The sequence below is a fragment of the Corvus moneduloides genome, chromosome 22 (genome assembly GCF_009650955.1).
Source record: "Corvus moneduloides isolate bCorMon1 chromosome 22, bCorMon1.pri, whole genome shotgun sequence".
Classification (NCBI taxonomy): domain Eukaryota; kingdom Metazoa; phylum Chordata; class Aves; order Passeriformes; family Corvidae; genus Corvus; species Corvus moneduloides.
In genome coordinates this window covers 1,865,015-1,881,730 of record NC_045497.1, presented here as the reverse complement: position 1 = coordinate 1,881,730, position 16,716 = coordinate 1,865,015, and the positions used below count along the sequence as shown (strand labels likewise).

Sequence of the window (16,716 nt, the reverse complement as noted above, 5' to 3'; positions counted from 1 at the left end):
GAGCCATGGTCATCCTCTTTCTCCATGCAGCTGGGTGTTACTCCTGACAATGAACCCAAACCCAAAAGAACAAACCCCAAAAGCTTGTCCCACAAACACTGATCCCTTGGGTGGAAGGGCTGTTCCTGGGAAATTGAAACGGGAAATGATGGATCACAGAACTCCCTGGATTTCATTTCCTGCCAATCTTGATGTAAAATGGGGGAAGCCAAGACATGGGGACTCAGCATTCCTGAGCCCAAAATCTGAAGAATTGCTACAAATGCTGTAATTTACTCCATGGATGAGGGTGCATTTGGGAACCTTTGTGTCTTTTTTTTTTTTTCCTTTTTTTTTTTTTTGCATCTGTTGGTAAAAGTGTATTTTTGTTCCATCCAAACCGGGAGCTGAGAAGTTCTTTCAGACTCAGTTCATTTCAAAGCAGCCTGTGACCTCTCTTCCTTTTAGAATTAGAAGAATCTCCCTTAACTGTGAAGAGTGACATGGCTACTATTGTCAAGGTTATGCAGCTGCCAGACTCAGGCCTTGAAATTCGGGACAGGATGTGGTTAAAAATCACCATCTCCAATGCAGTCATAGGTAAGCAGATCCCAGGAATGCTTGTGGGGGGGAAAAAAACCAGTGACTTAGTGGAAATAGGCTCAAGAAACTGCCTTTTTATGAGCTTTTTTTTCGTGTCTGTGACCTCTTTTATTCCATTTATGGACAGCTCTAAGTGTGACAGGAAATAACTCTTGTTTGAGCTTGGGCAGCCAAAATTGCTGCACATTTCTCGTGCCCACACAGAGCTGGTTCTTAATCCTTTGTTTTTATATCTCAGGTTTTCAGGTGGCTCTAGAAATCTGCCCAAGTTCAGCAGAGCAACTGGAATTCCAGTTCCAGACAACCACACAACCTTAATGAAGCCTCTTAATTAGATTTCAAATCACCACAGCCAGTCAGCCTGTGCTAGCATTCAGTCAGTTCAGGCTGTAGGTGCTTTTTTGTTGAGGAAGGGGTTGGAACACAGGTTTCTTGGCAATCTAAAATCTGCCTCTTGAGGAAAGTGACTCCCAGTCACTTCTCTGCAAATCCAGAGAAAAATTCATTTTCACTCCTGCAGCTCAAACCTTGAGTTGCAGAGTGTGTGCAAATAAGATTTTTTCCGTGGGTATTTAGTGTCAGTGCCCATGTGGGTGTTCAGCTGGCACAATTTGGTTCAGATGATCCCGTGTCTCCACATTTTAGGAGCAGATGTGGTGGACTGGCTTTACACACACGTGGAAGGCTTCAAGGACCGCCGGGAGGCCAGGAAATACGCCAGCAGCATGTTGAAACACGGCTACCTCAGGCACACTGTGAACAAGATCACCTTCTCAGAGCAGTGCTATTACGTCTTTGGAGACCTCTGTGGCAGTAAGTCCCCACCTGGGAAGGGCAGAGCTGTCCCTGTGTCACTTCTGTGGCTCGAGGATGCACAGAGATTCCCCTCGTGCGTCCTCATGATGAAGAATTTCGTGAGGGAGAATTTCCGTGAGGGTGGCAGAGCTCTGGAGCAGCTGCCCTGGGAGGGGGTGGAGTCTCTGGAGATGTTCCAAACCCAGCTGGATACGTTCCTGTGTCACCTGCTCCAGGGTTGGACAGGAGGGTTGGACAGGGGGATCTCCAGAGGTCCCTTCTAACGCTGACTGTCCTGGGATTCTGTGGGGTTTCACGAGGGATGTCCCAGAACAGGCCATTACCCTGAATTTGTGTGACAAGTGGCTGATGCTCCCTGTTAGTCCAAGCAAGGAGAGCACTTGGGGGGGGATGAACCCATCAAGTAGAGCACTGAGGACAGCAGGATTTATTTCTGGTGGTGCCACAGACTCCCTGCTTGTCAGTCCCACTGAATTTCCAGTCTGGAAAAGGGGGATGTCCTCACCCTGTCCTCAGCCTTTCCTCACCCTGTTCTCACCTCTCACTGCTGGGTGAGAAGGCTGATTCCAGGGGGTTGCTAAGCTTCGAATGCCTCCATAAATGAATTCACAGGGATTATTTTACCTGCTGGGTAAGAAGTTTTCACCTTTCCTTTCTTTCCCAGATCTGGCTGCACTGAACCTTAACAACGGTTCCAGCGGTGCCTCAGACCAGGACACCCTGGCTCCACTCCCACACCCCGCTGCTCCCTGGCCCCTGGGCCAAGGATATCCCTACCAGTATCCTCTGCCCCCTCCTTGTTTCCCACCAGCATACCAAGACCCAGGCTTTAGCTATGGCAGTGGCAGTGCAGGCAGCCAGCAAAGTGAAGGTAAGATGGGTTCATTGGGTGTGAATCCCACAGCTCTCACTATCCCCGACCATTTGCTTGAGTTCCTTTGTGCTGTCCGTGCCTGTCTCGTGGTTTTGTTTGCTCCCTGCATGGATTGTGTGCAACAGCACTTAATCGAAGGTGTTTGTGTCTGTGGAGGAGTGGGTTTGGCTTTCAGCTCTCTGTAGAAACTGCCAGGCCTTAACCCGGTCAGGAATTGCCAGCAGTGGGGTTGATGTTGCTGGAAATGAGGCAATTTCTGTGCTGGTGGGACAGGGATTAGAACCAAGGAGCTCTTGGCTTTTCACTTCAGTGCTCAGCACAAAAGGAAAACCACGTTTTGATGCTGGTGTGAGACAAGTGGGAGGTGGCCAGCCAGGGGTTTCCAGGGCTGAAACACTGCTCACAGGGAGGAGAGTGTCTGCTGGCATGTGTGACAGGGACGGGAAGAGAATTCTGCATGGATTAAAGACCTGCCCTCCTCCTCTTTCTGCCCTAGCATGATGCTGTGATTCATTTTTAACCTTAGTAAATAAAATTCTGTTGGTTTTGGCTGTACAGATTTTTTTTTTTTTTTAAATCACTCCCAGAGTGAGTTTTGCATTTTGGAAATGCTGCCAGTAAAGAAGGGGTGAGGACTCCTTGTGTTTTTACAGTGAGCATGCAGTAAATTGGATGTCACTTATCCCTGTTTACCACAGCCAGTCAGATTTTGCAAAATGGCCCAAAAGGGTTTCAGAACAGGAGCTTGCTCATGGGATTTTAGCCCAGCTGCTTCTCACCTTATCTCAAGATAAGAAATATCCACAAGGAAGCTCCCAGAGATGTTAGAACTGGAAACTCATCGCCCTGGACAGAACGTGGGGGTGGATTTTTGGCAGCTGCTTCTGTGAGCAGTAGGAATTCTCTCCCTGCTGCTGGAATAGGAAAGGAATGGTGTTTTATCCGTGCTGTGGAGAGCCTCCCAAAAAGTGCCAGGGTGTTCAGCTCTGAAAGGTTTCCACTCTTCCCTCGTGGAAAACAACTTCTGTGCTGTTTCTTGTTTTGTAACTGTTATTCCCTTGTTTTGTCCTGAGCAAGCGTTAGACTGAAGGATTCCTAGAGGAATGGCTGACTCTAGGGGATTGGTAAGCTGCAAATGCCTCCATAATGAATTCACAGCATGACCATTTTTAGACTCTTGTGACCCAAATGTTTAGCTGTATTCTTTTTTTTTTTTTTTTTTTTAATTTTTAGTTTTATTTTTAGTTTGAATTGTCTTGGACGCTCAACCTGTCTCAGTGCACAGTGGTGTGACATTGGCATGTCAACCTGTCTGGCCCCTGTGGGACTGTGCTGCAGCAGCTCAGAGGGGAGGGAATCAGGTGGGAAAACCCTGTCCCCAGGCTCTCCAGAAAATAAATAGTCCAAATTTATTATGGTGTCACCCCTCTGGGCTGGATTTCTCCACCAGTGCCCTTCCACTGCCCATTTATTGATGGCCACGTGGCTCAGGCAGGTGCTGGGAGTGCTGGAACACAAGGCTGCACTCAAAACAGTGTTAGAATTGGGGGTTTGTGCCCTTTCTCTTTTATCTGCACTGTTAGATCATAACAATCAGCAAATACCACTTCAGAGGCTCAGAATATTCACTTAAAATCCAGTGGTTTTGTGGTCTGTTTTCCATCTCTCTGGCACTCTGCAGGGAATGCAGCCTTTCCCCCCCAAAACCAGCCTGGTTTCGCATCTCCCCAGGCAGCTGGAGCAGCAGAAGTGATGGGCATCTGCAGCTCAAGAAGGAGCAGCTCAAAATCATTCTGTTTTTCCCAGCTCAGTGGCTCATTCAGACTTAAAAGCTGGTCCCCTGTTCTGCTGGCTGGGGATCCTTTTTGGGAACTCCCGTCTTGCGCTAACGTGGAATTTAATGGGATATTCCTTGGGTTGCTTAGTTGGATTTTAAAAAAGGAACTGTTTCCTAATCTCTCATGGGAACAGAGCAAGACCTTCAACTTCCATAAAAAATCACTTCTTGAAGTTCAGTGTGGCTTGTTTGTAGCATCAACTCAGCTGATACTCAGTGGCAATTCTTTGGTTTTCCAAGATTTAGTGGCCTCTCTTGGGAGCAACATCCTGTGTGTTACCGATTGATGGTAGAGCAGTTCAGGAACTGTTTTCTAGGGAATCCTTCAACAGCACAACGCTTTAGTGAGGAATTTTAAAAGAACCTCCCCACTGAAGCCAACAAAACCTCAGGGATCTGAGTGTGCCCAAGGGTGACAGAAAAGGCAAAGGGGTTTCTTGTGGAAAAGGTAGAAAATACCAAAGCAGAGACAACTAGAATTAAACCTCATTCGCTTGAGTCAGCCCCCAAATTCCTACTTTGTCTTCCCGTTCCCGCTCCTCCCCTCTCCCAGCAGGATGGATTTGAGCCAGGAGCTGGAGTTTAGCTGCTGCTTTCACCGTGCAAGCCCTGAGGTGTCTGTGTGTCCCCATGCATGGCACAGCCCTCACTGCCAACCACCAGCACGCCCGCGCTGACACGTGGGACGCACCAGCAGAGCTAACCCCGCTCTTCTCTCCTGTTTTTTTCCCCTCTCCGTGGGGGTGGCAGGGAGCAAAAGCAGCGGCTCCAACCGGAGCACCAGCGAGACCAGCAGGAGAGCCGTGGGCAGGGAGAAGGAGCGCAAGTCCGGGGGCAGCGGCAGCGAGTCGGAGCCCGCGGCGCGGCGGGAGCGGCCGCTCAGCCAGCTCAGCCAGCGCAGCCACGGCTCGGCCAGCGACAGGAGCCACCAGAGCCACCACTCGTACGGGCCCCCGGGGGTGCCCCCCTTGTACAGCCTGCCCAAGCTGGGCTCCAAGGTGTACGGCACCAGCGGCCCGCCCGGGGGGCCCCCGGTGCGCGAGCTGAGCGCCGTGCCGCCCGAGCTCACCGGGAGCCGCCAGTCCTTCCAGAAGGCCATGGGCAACCCTTGCGAGTTCTTCGTGGACATCATGTGAGAGGAAGTGCCTTCAAAAGACTCTGCACAGTGGGCGAAGGGGTGGTTTTGGGGTTTTTTTGGGGTTTTTTTTTTGTGGGTTTTTTTTTTTTTTTTTTTTTGGGTGGGGGTGGATGGGTTGGGGTCGTTGTGGAACACTCAGTGGAAGAGGCTTGGCTGTCTTGCATGTCACACCTTCCTGTTTGCAAGTGTGTCGCGGAAAAAAATCGACAAAACTGAACAAAAAAAGGAAAAAGGAAAAAAAAAAAGACAAACCACCCCCACACCCCCCCCAAAAAAAATGAACAACAACAACAAAATCTCCTGGGATTGTTAAATATCTGCAAATCGATGGCATCTTTTCTTTATTTTTTTCCCCCCTTCCCCATCTTGTTTTGGATTGTGAATGGCTGGTGTATATTCACATCTTAATGAGCTTTGGTCATTGTGGCACCTACTTCAATGGAATTACTGTCTCTTTTTGGGCCGATTGGAGGACTGTTGTTTCACATGACTTCTAAATTCCTGACAATGCATAGGAGCACTTTTATTTTTCCCTGCTTTTTCTCTTGCAAGGACAAAACGACTGCTGGCTGGTATCTGGGATACTGCCTTGGAATGCTGTTTCTTGGATGCATCCATAGCTCTAAGCAGACATGGCACCCACAAGTGCTTGGAAAGGAGCAGGATCCAAGCAATTCCTAGAGGAAAACAAAGCTGTGGCTACCTTCTGCTGAGTAGGGAGTATAAATCAATCTTTCTTGGGTTCTTGGAGGGGTTTTTTTTTTTAAAGATATTCTATCAAAGGAGTGCTGGAGTCTTGCTACTGTATGTGTTCATTGTGCAGAACTTGTAAAGTTATTTCCTTCAATTATTTCCTTATTTCCCAGCAGTGATTTCCCAGCTGCAGTCGGCTCCTGGGCATTTCAGTCACATCCCTGCTGACAGGTGTGGCTGTTCCCTCTGAATGTGCACTTGCTTGCAGGTTGGAGGAGTTACTCTCACAGAAACAGGACAATTGCTGCAATTCTGTCAGCTTTTCCCTTTTGAAGGGGCTGTTTATCCCATTCCAGCAGAGGCACTTGGAAATCCTGGCTCCCACTGGGACGTGGCTCTTCTCTCTGTTCCTTTCTTCCTTTCTGAGCAGAACCTTTCTCTTTATTTGTTCAAGCAGAGACCTGGAGATGTCTGATTCCCCCAGGAACGTTTCTGAGCACAGGCAGGGCTGGCTGTGGGCAGGGAGCTGTGAGGGTGTCTGAGAACAGATCAGAAATGGTACAAAAAGAAATCCTTACCCCTGGCACCAAGTGAGACCCACCCTGCTGAGGAGCTCTGCCTGAAGCAGCTGCTGTTGAATATCCCCAAGATTTAATTTCTGGGTATTTTCTGCTCTCAGGCTCTGGAAAGTAAATTCAGGAACCTTCAGTGATATTTAAGAAGCTTTTTTAAGGTATGGTGAGCACAGCCACCCTCTGCCACAGTGGCTCATTTAATGGGACACGAGCTGCAGCCACTCAGTGGCATTTGACCATGGGGCCATCCCTTGGTTAAATCCTCTTCTCTGAGATCCCTGCTGCTGGCAGGATTTAGGACAGGTGCTTTAAAATCAGTCTTGACTGTAAATAAGCATTTCACTGGTGAGAAGCTTCTTTTTGGTCTGTTCCATGCTTTTTGGGTAAATATCCAAGGTGGATGTGAAAAGAGAACATCTTTCTCTCTGTACACACACAGTTCATTTATCACTCTGAAAACTGACTCTCCTAACTGTCCATTTCATTCTGGTCTTTCACTTCTTCTCCTTTTCCCACCTCTGTGCAAACACCTCCCTCGGTCAGAAATTCCAGGTGTTTGTGTTGATGGGAGACTCAATTTCTCCTTCCACAGGGAGCCAGGCATTGGGGAAGCTGTGTCACTCAGCCCATTTCTGGGCTTCTACATTGATTTTCTTTACAAAAACCTCCCCCAAAAAAGCTGCTCAGGGTTTCTGAAGGCAGAGCTTTCATTACCATCCATGGATGGCTCCTCAAAAAGAGTGGCCCTGCCTAAAGTCCTGTACAACAGGACCTTTCTTTTCCTTCCCTCCTCCTCCTCCCAGCTGCACAAGATGCAAACTTGACTTGGTAAATTATTCTGAAAGATTGACACTTCAAGCAACGAAGCAAATCAGGGTAAAATAATGGTGGAATTCTGCTCTGTCTCCAGGAGACAGCGTTGAGGAGTCTGTGACTTTACTGACAATCACTAGTGGTTCTACTTTGAAATTAATTGAAACTTTTCTGGCCTCTTATAAATTATGATTTCTCTGGCCCTGTTTAAGGCAGAACTCAGAGGGCTGGAGGAAAAAAAAGTCTCCTTTTAGTATTTCCAAAAGGGATTAAAGCTGGGGGCTGAGCTTTCACCCGTGTTTAATTTCCTCGTGTCTTTTCCAAGAGTTGCAGTTTACACACCTGCTGGGGGTTTTGTTTTGTCTCGTGGTTTTGCTGTTGGCAGAAACTGTTCTGTGTCTTGCTGGTCTTTGCTGCTATGTTGAAAAATGGCTGTGTTCTAAACGTGTGTGCTCATGGGTCACTCTGGAGCGAGGCTGGGGATCCATAACACGTGGGAAAGCGTTTGCTGAGGAAATCAGGCTGGAGGAGCTTCACCCACTGCAGCTAAAGGATGCTCTGGGTGTTGTTCCAGCTGGATCCTGCTGTTTCCAGAGAGAGTAGGAGGGAGCAGTGCCCCTCTTGAACAGTGCAATATTGAACAGCAACCCAAAAAACCTGCATTTCCCCACCGTGGAGAGGCTGGGCTGAGGCAGTGCAAGGTTGGGCCTGAATGTTGGCCAGATCTCCATTTCCACAAGGGAACAGAGGCAGGAGATTTCCCAGATCCCATCCTTTCAGTGCATGTGCATGTGTCTTTCCAACCAGGGGGCCCCGGGAGCTCCCTGTGCCGCTTTCTCCTGTTGGGCACAGCATTCCCTGCAGGAACACGTGCCACTGGTGCCAGTGGAGCTGCTCACGGAGGCATTTGTGCCAGGTGGAAGGAAACTTGGGGGCTGGAGTGCTGCAGGCCCACCTGTTTCTCTCCTACCAGGGCCTGAAATTTAGTTTTGGTTTAATGGCCCTGGAGTGCTGTGGCTCCGGGGAGAGGTTTGCTGTGCAGGGCATGGAAATGCCCTCACAACAGGAGCCTGAAGTAATTTGGCATTTTTATTCTGTGCTCTGCAGCTGAGCTCAATGCTCACACATCCCTGCCTCAGATCCAGCAGCGGGGATGTCTGGAGGATCATGGAAAAGGGTGAGGAAACACTTTGGGATGACGTCTCCCACCCACAGGAGGCAGGATCTGCAGGGGTAGCGTCTCCACCCAGTATTTTAACTCTGAGGAGTAAATTCTTTTAGCAAATAGTCTTAAAAGCATGCTGGTGTCTTTTACCTCCTGTTAATGGATCTGCTTTTCCAAGGAAACAGTCCCCTGGACACTTTATCCAAAGGTTTTATTGGATGGCAAGCAATGATGCACAGACGTTGACTTTTGCTATGATTTTTGTTCTCTCCAAAATGGGCAGTCCCTTCCTGAGACTTGACAGCTCATGGGTTGATGTAATTGTTTTGGGGTTTTTTTGTTTGTTTGTTTGTTTTGCATTTAACTGGATTGTAATAAGATTGACTTAAAATTATTAATTCTAATCAGTGATTAGAAATACATGTAAAGAATTTTATGTACAGTAGAGGAACAAAGTTACATGATTTTAAATAATGAAAAACCCAGACTATCACCTATCCTAGAATTGGTTCTACTCAAAGAGTGACCTCTTATTAGCATGGACTGCACTGTTCCTGTTAAATGTCTATTGCATAATTGAATTCTTTTTTGTAGATATTGTATTAAAACCCAAGTGTCTGTATAGTTAATATATAGCTGCTTATGTGTAAATGCTATTTTAAACACTAAAAAGCTTTTAATTTTATGTGATAACCACAGTGTACGTGTTCAGTTCTTTGCAGTATTGCATTATCCTTTAGTCAAGGTGGAGGAAATACTGGTTAAATCTTATTTTTCCCCTGCCACTGAAGTTTGTTGGTGATTATTCAGGTACAGGGGGGTTCTGTGAGAGCTCTAATATCCAGAGTTTTCCTGCTGCAGCCCCAGGAGATGAATGTGCTGGGAAAACCCCTCAGTTTGTTTAGCTGTTCCACATAAATATTCCCTATTTTTGGACTCTCCAGCGGAAACAAGGATCACTGGGACACGCTCTGGTGAGCCTTGTGTTTGTCAGGGCACCCAGGCTCCCTGTGGGGTCTGAGGGGCTCAGCTGGACTCAAGATTTAAAGGTCTTTTCCAGCCTAAATAATTCTAATTTTCCAGCCTAAAGAAAAAGAACAAGCAGAGCTTGGTGAAGCAGATTCCCTGATCCCAGCTGATAAAAATCAAACAGCAAAGGGAGATTCAAGCATTGTTTAAATGCCATAAATCCCAGCATTTCCCATTTAGGTGGATATTAAATTATCAGAATTCAGGTGAATATTATCATAATTTTGGACAACCTTTTCCTGCAGGGCCTGGTGGAGTTAAATCAGATTTTTTTCCCTTCCCCATTTCTGGAATGATGATCAAAAGTTGTTTAATGCTTCTCTGCTCTGAAACCACAGCCCTGGAGCAAGGAATACTGAGAGTCAGGTGCACCAACATGGTTGTGAAGATTTCCTGCAGGCCCCAGGAACAAGGACTCCAGGCTCCAGGTCAGAGTTTTGGATTTTTTAATCACACTGAGGAATAATTTTGCATGCAGGTGATCACAAAAATCTGGCACAAGTAACTCTGCAGCGTGCCAAGAGGTTCTTTATTTTTTTTTTAAGAATGAAAATATTCATTGGTTGAAATGAATTTGCAAATTCTTCAGTTGAGCTGGACTGATTAAATTCCAGTAACACACAGTGGAGAGATGGGAAATTTTTAATTTAGGGAATAAAAGAGCAGAAATGGAAAAACTTATAAGGAACAAAAGAGCAGAATAGTTACTTGTGAACATGAGTGGGGAAAAGAAAAGATCTTGGTGATGTGAGTGGATATTTACTTGGTACTGTTTGGCAGCAGTGTGAAGCTTTTGGTGACCTTTGCCTGGTTTTTTTTGGGATGGAGGAACCTCCTGCTGTGCCTTTGGAGAGTGGGATTTGCACACTGCTCATTTCCATGTGTCCTTCCCTGATTTCCATGGAACACAAATCGAGTGAACAGGGATTTGAATGGGTAATGCCCCCTTTATCTCACACACACAACTGCTGTGACCTGTCAGAATGTTCTTTTTACTTCTCTTTTATTGGATAGATTTGAAAATTCTTACAAGGCTTGGGAAAGGATTCCTGGATGTATCTCTGGAGCTGTTACCTGGTTAATAAGAAAGGGAAATTATCAGGAGTGTTTACAGGGAAATGGTGTGGGTGAGGCTTCTGCCTGACATTGCCAGACTCAAGAGATTGATGTAAAATACAATTTCTGGAGGTTGTTTCATTAACTGAGCCTATTTTTGGCTCCTTTTGGGGGCTGAAAGGTGTTTCCAGAGAGGATGGAGGCTGCTCGTCTGGACTCCAGCTGCTGAGCAGAGCCCTGTGCTTTCACAGCTCAGTTCATGTGGTGATTGTGCCTGGGGCCAGAGGGTGCTCAGAAACAGGATTATCTCCTTAAAAACAGCTTCTGCTGAGGAGCAGGCGACAGAGGATGTGGTTTATTGTCTGTTCACCGAGTCCTCCTTTGGCTCCTCGTCAGTGAGGTTCTGGAAATAATCCCCTGTGTTCAGATCAGGCCTAAACACCATGATGTAGCACTTGGGGATGAAGTAGCTCACCAAGATCCCCAGAGTGGTGGCCAGGATGGTGCAAATCTGAGTGACAGCCCTGAGGACCGTCCTCAGCGTGGCAAAAATCACGATGAAGAAGATCCAGATGATGAAATAGATGAGGGTGGCAAAGGTGATGCCCCTGGCCACGTTGTACCTCTGGCTGGGGGTTTGCACCATGAAGGTGCACAGGAAGCAGGCGAAGGCCAGGCAGCTGTTGTAGCCATGCAGGAGGGCAAAGGCAGCCCAGGACTTGGTGCCACACACCAGCAGCACCTCGCTGGGCAGGGACTGGTAGTCAGCCACCAGGAAATCGGGGCCCAGCCGGAGGTGGCAGAGGCAGAGCAAGCCCTCGGTGAGGAGGGACGCGGCCACCAGCAGCCAGGCCCTGCTGTGGGTCACCCAGCGCAGGAGCCTGGGGGCACAGCGGGGGAACTCTGTCACCAGGGCGATCTCCAGGGCCTTGGGGACGAAGGTGGAGAAGCAGCCATTGAGGCACAGGGCGTAGGAGAGCTGCTGCGCCGTGCACAGCCCGTCACTGGGCTTGCCCACGTACAGGCAGCAGCTGAGGCTCAGCAGCAGCAGCGAGAGCAGGGCAAAGAGGCTCCTGCCACCCCCAGACACCTGCACCAGCGGGGTGTGCCTGTGCTTCAGGAAGAGCAGCGCTGTCCCACAGCTCAGGGCCGTGCTGAGGGCCGTCAGGGTCACCAAGGCCACGGCCAGGGGCTCGTCCCAGAACAGGAACCTCTCGCTGCGGTCGTGGCACCGCGTGCTGCGGGCAGGGGCCCACTGGTGCTGCGGGCACGGGGAGCAGCTGGTGCTGTCTGCAAAGAGAGCCTGGTGACCACCCTGCAGCCCCTGGGGACTTGCCACCCCTGGCAGGCCCCAGGGGTGGAGCACAGACGGGGATTAGGTGGTGGTTTGGGTGGTGTTTTGCCTGTTTCCCTCCCTCCAAGGCGTGTTGGATCTCCAAACCCTGGGATAGTTCACCCTCTCCTTTTCCACCCTCCTCCCTGAAGGATCCTTGTATTTCCTGCCACTGTTTCCCTTCCCCAGCAATCCCAGAATTTTATCCTATGCCTCTCTTCTACCTATGCCCCCAGAATTCCATCATACCCCCCTCTCCTACCTCTGGAGATGTTGTCCTCATTCTCTCCCTCTGAGCCCAACAGGGGCAGGTCCCCAGTGAAGATCAGAACAGGGAGGGGAACACCTGGCAGTGCTCATGGAGCACAGCTCCCAGCTCATCATTACCTCAACCAGTAGATAGAATAATCCAGTTAAAGCCCTTAAATTCCCCAGACCTCACCTGTGCTGCTCCAGAAGGTGTTTTTTGGACAGTCTGTGCAGTCATAGCAGCAAAGGTTGAATCCTTTTATTCGTCTGAATTGTCCTGGCTGGCAGCGCCTGAAGCACTCGGATGTGGGCTCCTGGCAAAGGCAGGAATGAGCATCAGCCAGGCACCTTCAGGAGAATTGTAATCTCCAACAAATCAGAATGAATTGTGCCATGTTTACCTTCTGATCTGCAGTGTGGAACTGGATCTGGGACTTTCGGACGTACAGGGACTGGTCATAGTCCCCCACAGGCAGGTAGGTCAGGGTGCCATTCCTCCAGGCCCACAAGATGAGTTTGTATCCAGTGTTTGTGCTGTGGGATTGGTCAAACCTGAAGCTCTGGCCATTTACCTCGAACGGGAGGGTGTTCATGAAGTGCAGCAGCTGGGGAGGAAATGAAATGAAAATTGATTTGGGTACAGTCGTTCTTGTTTGGAGGATAATTCTGCAAGCTGGAATCAGTTGTCCCTTAGGAGGGCTGAGACTGGGACAATCTGGCTGTGATGTGACAAAAACCAGCTGTTTGCCCCTCAGATCTTTCCTCACCTGCCAGGACCTGATGGATGTTCTGGGACAGGCTTTGGGGGTGCAGCCCAGGGCTCTGTGCAGGGCGTGGGCCACGCCGTACACGGCCACGTGCACCGGCTGCACCGTGGTCACCCTGAGCATGGGGCTGATGTCCCCAAGGGTGACGTGGCCGCACTGCCGGCAGTGCGTGTCCAGCACCTCGGCGTTCATGAGGCGACTGAGCTCCCTGGACTCCCTGCAGAACTCCTCCTGCTCAACAGAGCCGAAGAGCTCAGCCACGTACTCCTGGAAGCCAGGGACTGTCTCTGTTCTCATGACAAAGCCCAACACTGTCCCGATGCTCTGGATGCTCGGGATGGAGGCAGCGATGTCAGACAGCATCCAGGCTTCCGTGCCAATCCAGACCTTCTTGCCCAGCCCCATCCTGATGCTGTGCTCCAGCAGGGCCTGCGCTGGCAGGCTGAAGGCAAACAGCACAATGACGTTGACTTTGGTGCTGTTAATTGATTTAATTGTGTCTTCCAGCTGCTTTTTGGCGTTGGGCTCGGCCAGGTCTGTGGGGATGAGCCCCTCGAAGGCGATGCAGACGTTGTCATTGCCAGCCATGCTCAGGAAGAGAGCCTGGGCCCTTCGGCCGTACTCATCATCGCTGCCAATGGTGGCGATCCAGTTCCAGCCAAACTGGTTGAGGAGCAGCACCACGGCTTCCACCAGGTTCTCGTCGCTGGGAACGGTGCGGTAGAAGGACGGGTACAGCTCCGTGTTGCTGAGGGTGTCGCTGCTGGCCCCATAGCTGACCTGTGTGTGTGGAACAGAGAGGAAGTGAGGGAAAGAGGGAAGTGGCCACAGTCCAGGTCACTCACCCGGTTTTTTTTTCTTTAGTTTTAGTGCATTGAATTTGCAAAAATGGATGGGATGGTGGTAAAAACTCATCCCAAGGGGTGGGTCCATCGTGGCTGCATTCACCAAGACAGCCATGAATTGTCTCCTTTATGTCCCTTTTCACTAATGAAGTGATAATTAACGACTGTGTAACGATACACCCAAGACTCTGATATTTCTTAGCCCGGGGGTAAACCTCCCTGATCATTAGAGCTCTCTGTTGTGGTAACTGAGTGTTTAATCACAGATGGATTGTCACGGGGATCCTCCAGGAGCTCTGTTATTCCCATTTTACATGGATCAGAGTCGTCTGAGCTCTGTTCTCTCAGGGAAATTAAACACTCGACTGTGTCCAGGAGGGCAGTTCGATGACCCACCCAAACCACTCCGGAAACCTGTGGCAGAGGAGAGACTGCAATCTGTGCTTTAACCACCAAGAGGGAGAATTCTTGCTTCTCCAGAGAGCTTCTTTACCTGTGGGATCAAGAAGGAGCTGAAGAGCTTGGCTGTCACCAGGCAGAGATCTGACTTGTGGGGCCCGATGACGGCGGTGACGCGGGGCTGGTACTCGGTGTAGTTGCAGAGAACCCCGATCCCTGTGGTGCCATTCCGGGTCAGGAACAGCAGGCTGGGCTGCAGGGCCACCAGGGCCTCGAAGCATGTGTCATACATGTCATATCCCAGCGTTATTCCCGGGAGCAGGGAGCTGGAATTGTTGATCTGATCGATGGCAAACCTCATCCCCAGAGCCCAGATCAGCCCGTCCGTGAATAACCTGAGGGAAGAGGAGGTGGGAATTGTGTGGCCTGGCAGTGCTGTCACAAAGGGATCAGCTCATCTCACCTTCTTGGACATCTTGGCATCCTTGTGGCCGAGCAGGACATTCCTGGCACTGTCAGCAGAGCATCCCTGGACCCGCTTGTGAGTTTTCTACTCTGAGTGTGAGCACCTTTCCAATTAATCCTTTCTGCCAGCAAATAAATCCTTGGAGCTTCCCAGGAGAGGGAACAGAGGTAGAGACCAGTTTAGCTGTGAGGGTCAAGACTTTGTGTCCTTCACCCATGAACCAGCGATTCCCAGAGTGCTAATTCAAGGAGAGAGGTGGGATTTTTCCTGGGATTTTCCTCCTCTGTGTATCCCAGCACACTGAGCACATTCCCTGCCCCAGGGGCTGTGAAGATGGAAGGATTTTGGACCCTGCTTTGCTGCTGCCAGAGCAGGAGGAGGGACACCAGCCTGGCCTTTCACTTTCCTCACAAAGAGCTGCAGGTAGGTGCTGATGTGGTGGTGGGAACCAGCCGGGTGTAACTGAGGAGGAAATGCTGCTCACACCCTGGCAGAGCTGCAAACCACCCGATTTTGTCTCCTGCTTTGCCCTGTGCCTGGTGCTGAGCGTCCTTTTACCCCCTAAAAGGCAACAGCACCATCCCAAACTGGGATCTCCCCGTGGGGAGCAGGGTGTGGAACCAAAAATAACAATTTCAAGCTCTGAGGAAACCACTGCTGCTAAAAGCTTTCATCAAAATGGGGTTGAAGTTTGACAGCATCAAGAAAACACAAAAACATTTCCATTTTGGGACCACTTGATGTCCCAGTGCTCCACCCCTCAAAGCTCTTCTCTGTCCCATCCCACCACCACCAGAACCACTTCATTTTCCATTTCTCCCCATCCCTGCTGACCCCAGCACGGCTCTCACCTCTCACACAGCGGCAGGGTGGGCTGGGAGCGAGCTGTCAGGTTCACTGTGTCCTTCCCAAAGGGGAAAAGCCCCCCCAGGATAAAATCCCCCGGCCTGTGGAACTGAGCTGACAGGCACGAAGGGCTCAGGGAGGCAGCACAGCCAAAGCTCAGGCACAGCCAAAGCTCTGGCACCACCATTTTGGGGGAAAAGGAATCTGGGAGAGGGAAGAAGAGCAGGGAATCTGGGCTCAGCACTTCCTGGGAAGCCTCTTTAAATAGAGCTCGGAGGGATTAAAGGAATGGCAGGGAATTTGTTTAGCAAAATGGATTCGATTTAATTTAGTGGGTGCACTCTGAGTGCACTTGGGTGCAAACCACTGCCCTCATCCTGATTGCCTTTCCCAGAGTGATTTACACATTCCTTGTGACAGCTGTGGAAATTTGGGTTCCTCTGGCAGAGGTGATAAAACTCAGGTGCCCCACTCTGATTTTTTTTGTCAGTCATTTTTATTTATATATTTTTTTTTTAATTTGAGGTCACCTCATCACAGAAATAACCAAATCTTCCTCAGGGCATGGCACGAATTTGCCTGCAGAGGCCATTCCTAGGTCACAAGGTTGGGGAGCTGTCACTCAGCTATACTGATATTTTTTTAGGAAGTTGTTACTGGCTGATCTAAGTTTTTTTTCCTCACACTGAGCTGGGATATTAATTTCAGTTTAAACCCGAATTCACAGCATGGTCATTTAGGTTCCATCGCTGTATTTTTTCTGTCCAGGGTTGGATTTTAGGACAGCTCTGAATGAAAAGTTCAATTTCCTGCATTTTCTACTGTATCAGAAAACATCTTTTGCTGCCAAAGTGATGCTCCAAGGCTGGAATATTTTCCTTGCAGGAAGAGAAGCAGATGCAGAGAGCTAAATACAGGAATACTTCAGGGAAGCACCAGTTGCAGCTGTGTTTTCCAGGTATGTTCATACTGGTCTTTTTTAAAGGATACTTTCCCTTTCCTGGACTATGTAAGTGTCAGCTTTAACTGTAAAACTTTTTGAAATAAGTTCTAAACACAATCCTGAATTTTGGGCAAGTTCATCTTCAATATTAATATTTATCTCCTACGAGGAGTAGTTGAGAATGAATGTGACAAGGGAGAAAAAGTATTTTTCTTGTTGCCATACCACCACTTCAAGAGATCTAAATCCATTTTTTCCCTTGACCCACATTATTTAATTTAATTTAAGGC

General features: G+C 49.1%; 2 protein-coding genes across 4 annotated transcripts in view; one reads left to right on the top strand and one right to left on the bottom strand.

The window, feature by feature from the left end:
- DVL1 (dishevelled segment polarity protein 1) overlaps positions 1-9,186 on the top strand; it is a 71,336-nt gene extending 62,150 nt beyond the window's left edge. For 2 of the 3 annotated variants that reach the window (XM_032131737.1, XM_032131738.1), the window contains exons 12-15: positions 448-579; positions 1,228-1,395; positions 2,063-2,269; positions 4,860-9,186. In XM_032131737.1, coding sequence (XP_031987628.1) covers positions 448-579; positions 1,228-1,395; positions 2,063-2,269; positions 4,860-5,245 — 893 coding nt within the window. In that variant the 3' untranslated portion in view covers positions 5,246-9,186. Of the gene's footprint in view, positions 1-447; positions 580-1,227; positions 1,396-2,062; positions 2,270-3,349; positions 3,397-4,859 lie in introns of all 3 variants that reach the window. The other variant, XM_032131739.1, reaches the window with a different exon arrangement.
- Positions 9,187-10,341: 1,155 nt separating this feature from the next.
- Positions 10,342-16,571, bottom strand: TAS1R3 (taste 1 receptor member 3). Its single transcript, XM_032131736.1, has 5 exons — positions 14,266-16,571; positions 12,928-13,707; positions 12,562-12,765; positions 12,354-12,474; positions 10,342-11,868 (listed from the first exon to the last, which is right to left on the bottom strand). Exons 1-5 carry the CDS (start codon positions 14,530-14,532, stop codon positions 10,934-10,936), a joined length of 2,307 nt encoding a protein of 768 aa, XP_031987627.1. The 5' UTR covers positions 14,533-16,571; the 3' UTR covers positions 10,342-10,933.
- Between the last annotated feature and the right edge of the window lie 145 nt (positions 16,572-16,716).

Bases quoted from the DNA above. Each gene is read 5' to 3' on its own strand.
- TAS1R3 (XM_032131736.1), bottom strand. From the start codon at position 14,532: ATGAGGTTTGCCATCGATCAGATCAACAATTCCAGCTCCCTGCTCCCG. The intron at 12,475-12,561 runs GTAAACATGGCA...TGCCTTTGCCAG, and splicing joins TCCACACTGCAGATCAGAAG to GAGCCCACATCCGAGTGCTT. The intron at 11,869-12,353 runs GTGAGGTCTGGG...CTCTCTTTGCAG, and splicing joins CACCTTCTGGAGCAGCACAG to ACAGCACCAGCTGCTCCCCG.